At 37.7% G+C, this 4,314-nt stretch overlaps 1 protein-coding gene across 1 annotated transcript; it reads right to left on the reverse strand.

Annotated features, from left to right (window-relative positions):
- On the reverse strand, window positions 1,440-3,270 carry LOC104746744 (leucine-rich repeat extensin-like protein 6). The gene has a single exon (XM_010468269.2). It carries the CDS (start codon window positions 3,237-3,239, stop codon window positions 1,689-1,691), a length of 1,551 nt encoding a protein of 516 aa, XP_010466571.1. The 5' UTR covers window positions 3,240-3,270; the 3' UTR covers window positions 1,440-1,688.

Below are 4,314 nucleotides of genomic sequence, written 5' to 3' on the forward strand. Positions count from 1 at the left end.
TTTAAGATTGATGGTGAAGTGTCATGGTTTAAAGGTCGCTTTGTCGGTTTGGTAACAACACATCAACTTCGCAGTTTGCAGTTTCCACCAGTTTTGTCTCCTTGAATCACTCTTCTTCATTTCCGGTTTATTATGAACCATTCCCGGTTTTGGTTTCAGAACCAATACCAAATTGCTTAGCTAGATTATTGGGTTTCCGTTGGTTAGTCCAAACTCCAAATCAATACCAAATTGCTTAGCCAAAGCCCAATAAGGAAATTTCACTTTTTATGGTTGTACGTAGCAATGAATTTTCTTTAGTTTACTCAAATGGTTGTTACTGATTCCACCAGAAACACGGTTTACAAACTTTTGTCAACCATTGGCACATTTCCCAAATATGATTTTATTTGTTTGTAATATGAAAATGAAGGCACATTTCATTAATTAATTATATTCTATCTAATTTAAAAGTAGAATAATTTGTAAACTTTTGTCAGCCATTGGCACATTGCCCGAATGTGTTGTTTTACTAATTGTTTGTAGGATGAAAATGAACGAACGGCATGTTAGTTAATTCCATCTATAAAGTACATCTATAAAGAAAATTTTATCTAAAAGATCATGGGTTCTTATATTTAAAAAAATACACAATTAATTCATATAAAATTTAACAATCCCCTTACTAACATACTACCGATAAACTTGGTCTAAGTTCGGAAAAGTCATTGACTCATGGCAATATAATGGTTTAAGAATTTACCATTTATGGTTCGAGTTTTTACTGTGATATCAGATATGGTTAATCAATGTTAACGTTTTTTAATAACAAGTGCATTTGGTTGGTTGTCAAAAAAAAAAAAAAGTGCGTTTGGTTCTTTCACATATTATATTAAGTTTTTCTAAAACCTGACATTGGAATTCCCAATTATAGGAAAAGAATCATACGTTTGGAACTTAAATTATCCTTTAAGATGTGCGCTTATAAAACAAATAATCACATGCAAAGATAAAAGTAACAATTCGGAATGAGAAACCACGGATTGGGCATAACAAACCTCTTTACCGATGGGCGATGGCCATGTTAGTGTTTTAGTTTTAAATGCTTTAAAAAGTAGGCTTTGCAAAAGCGGTTTCAAATGAGTTAAACCCACGAGGACAACGGATAGACCAACAATGAGGGTTACGGAAGGGATTTCCTAAATTGCTTTAACGTCTTAAGGGGAGAGAAAAAAAAAACACCTAACTCAAGGGGACCGTTTGGGATTCTTGGTGAAAATTAAATGTACAATGGGACATGCAATTACTAGAGACATGATTTCTTGTATTGTCGGATTGAGGAGACTTAGCTACTAGTACGAGAATGTAACCGATGGGAAAGAGAAAGAAGCGACTCGTGATCATATTTGAAATAGTAAATGTACTACTATTTAATAAACTTGTCGTCTCGCCAGGTCAAATTACAAATATATCTCACCTCAATTTTCATTTAACTAAAATATTTTTTAACAACACAAACAATTGAAGCTCATTCAACTTTTTGAGAATTAAATTCTAAAGAAAATAAATAATAAAACAAGAACAATTAAATGAACACTAGCGTTACATAACGTAGAACACAACACCTAAACAGATGGCAGTTTCAACTTTCAACTATTGCATCCCACTAGGTCAAAAGAAGCCTTAGTCATGCACCGCCGCGTGGAAGATCAACAAGGAGGCGGTGGGTACACATACGGAGGCGGTGGCGATGGTGACCGATACACATATGGTGGCGGTGGTGGTGGAGGCCGATACACATATGGTGGCGGTGATGGTGGGGGAAGATACACGTATGGCGGCGGCGGTGATGGTGGCGGCGGTGATGGTGGTGGTGGTGGCGGAGGTGATGGTGGTGGAGGTGATGGTGGCGGCGGTGATGGCGGTGGAGGTGGAGGAGACGGTGGTGGAGGCGGTGGACTAGGTGGAGAGCAGCCGAAAGATCCACAATCAATAGGATGAGAAGCAAAAGATTTGCATTCAGCGGGAGACCGTTGCATTGGCCTTGAAGGTAAACAATTTTGACGATCATCAAACTCTTGAAGCCTCAGACAAACCGGTGGCTCACCGGAGAAGAAGTTATACGAGTAAGTGAAGTTCTCGAGTCTTGGTAACCGACAGATACTCTCCGGAATGTAGCCGGAGAATTTGTTATGAGCTATGTTCAACTGCTCCAAACTCTTCATATTACCAATCGTCTCCGGCAAAGAACCCACCAAGTTGTTGTAACTCACGTCGAAAACCGTCAACTGGTTAAGCAAACCGATTTCCCGGTTTAAACAACCGGTTAGCTGTGAGTTCGAGAGAATGACCTCGTGCAGCGTCTTCCCCATATTGTAGAAACTTGGAGGTACACAAGATCCTTGGAGATCGTTGTTGGCCAAGACAAGAACCGAAACTGGAGAGTTACCTATGTTTCTCGGTAACCTAAACCGGAATTTGTTGTCGTTAATGAAGAGAGCGTCGAGGTTTAGGTCAAAGAGTTGGCTAGGAACATCTCCTTCGAACTCATTGAACCTAATGTCGAGAAACTTCAAAGAAGGTAAGGAGAAGATCACGGAAGGAAACTCACCGCAGAGTTTATTGTTGCTGACGTCAAGCTCATGGAGAAGCTGGAGACATTTTAGAGTTTTGGGGAGTTGACCTTCGAAACGGTTTGAATTGATATGGAACAAGGCAAGATCGGTTAAGAGACCAAGCTCTATAGGGAGATAACCGGCGATATTAGCATGGTTTAAGTCTATACCAGCGACGGTTAAGACGTAAGGGTTATCTAGAGCCGGTGCACAAAACACGCCTGTGTAGTTACAAACATGAGGACCACACCAGTTAGAAGTGAAGCCGTTTGGGTCAGAGGTTATGGTGAACTTCCAAGCTTGAAGAGCTGCGAAAGCTTTTAAGAGCCTTGGGTTTCCGATTGGAGGAAGGAAAGGAGCGTGTGGGAAGCACGGGTAGATCGGATGAGTGATGTAAGTGAAAGCTTGAGGAAGAAGGAAGAGGAAAATGAGACCAGAGGCCAAGAACCGCCGCCGGAAAAAGAAGGTTTCTTCTTTCATGAGTGATGGATGATGACTAATGAGAGAGTTTTTGTGAGATGGGTATTGTGTTTTTGGAAATGGGACTATGAGGTTGCATATGTATACACAATTTGGGGTGTAACCACTTCCCTTTGAAAAGTTATATTTTGATATGTTGGAAAAATAATTGTAGATGAGAGACATGAGAGAATGGTTATTATTGAAGAGTCGGTCTTTGTTTACATGTGTGTTCAATTCTTATTAATATTTTATAACGATGATTAATTCAACTGTGATGATTGATAAGTTTTTGATATAAAGAAAATAGATATATTGGGTGACAGGGGAGCATTGATTTGACTTTCGTTGGTTTGGTAGAGAAGGTCAGAATTAGCAAAGAATGTTCTTTATAATACCTTAATCATGCATCATCAGATCATCTACTTACATAGTTACATTGTCTAACCTGTGTGTATACATACGTATCTAACCAATTCGACTTCTCTCATATATCAAATTCGATTAAGTATAAACACTTCTACAGTATAAGTTCTACTATGCAAAGGTTAAATTGAATTCTCCCAAAACTTTTTTCTTACATTTTTGTGGATATAAGATAGAGTCCAAGGTCGAACCTGCGAGCGAAAACTCTTTAAAATTGAGGTTACCTGCTGCTGGCCCCCATGGATCTAACAGCTTTCATGGCTCGTTTTATTATATTGTTTTTTTGTTTGTTTTATGAAAAAAACAAATAAAGATTGGTTTATTGAAAGAAAATAAAATAAAGTTGCTTTTGCAAAAAAAAAAAAAAAATTAAATTAAATTTAAAGCCAGAAATCATTGTAACTCCTGAATAAACCATTAATGACAATATTGGCATATGCACTCTTGAGCTACATGTGTTAGAAGAACTGTTGAACAGTAAACAAATTTGAAATTAACAAATACTAAGTTTTTATCAAAATAAAGAAAAGGCTCTTAATCATATAATAAGTAGGTCTACGACAATTGCCTTGTTTCTTCGACACAAGCTTTACTCCGTTAACACAATCCAGCATACAAAGCATATGTAACTATATTATGTATACATTCATAGTTTCATTCGATGCATTAAGTAAAATAATCGGATGGTTGTTACTTGTTAATTACCACCAGAAACACGGTTTCGATAGCTTTTAGACCATTCTCTATATTGTCTATATAGTATTAATTTTCCTAAAAAGCATGAACACAAACCAAATGTTGATACTGTGGATTGGGACAGAAACAAAATCTCCTC

This window comes from Camelina sativa, chromosome 15, assembly GCF_000633955.1.
Source record: "Camelina sativa cultivar DH55 chromosome 15, Cs, whole genome shotgun sequence".
Classification (NCBI taxonomy): Eukaryota; Viridiplantae; Streptophyta; class Magnoliopsida; order Brassicales; family Brassicaceae; genus Camelina; species Camelina sativa.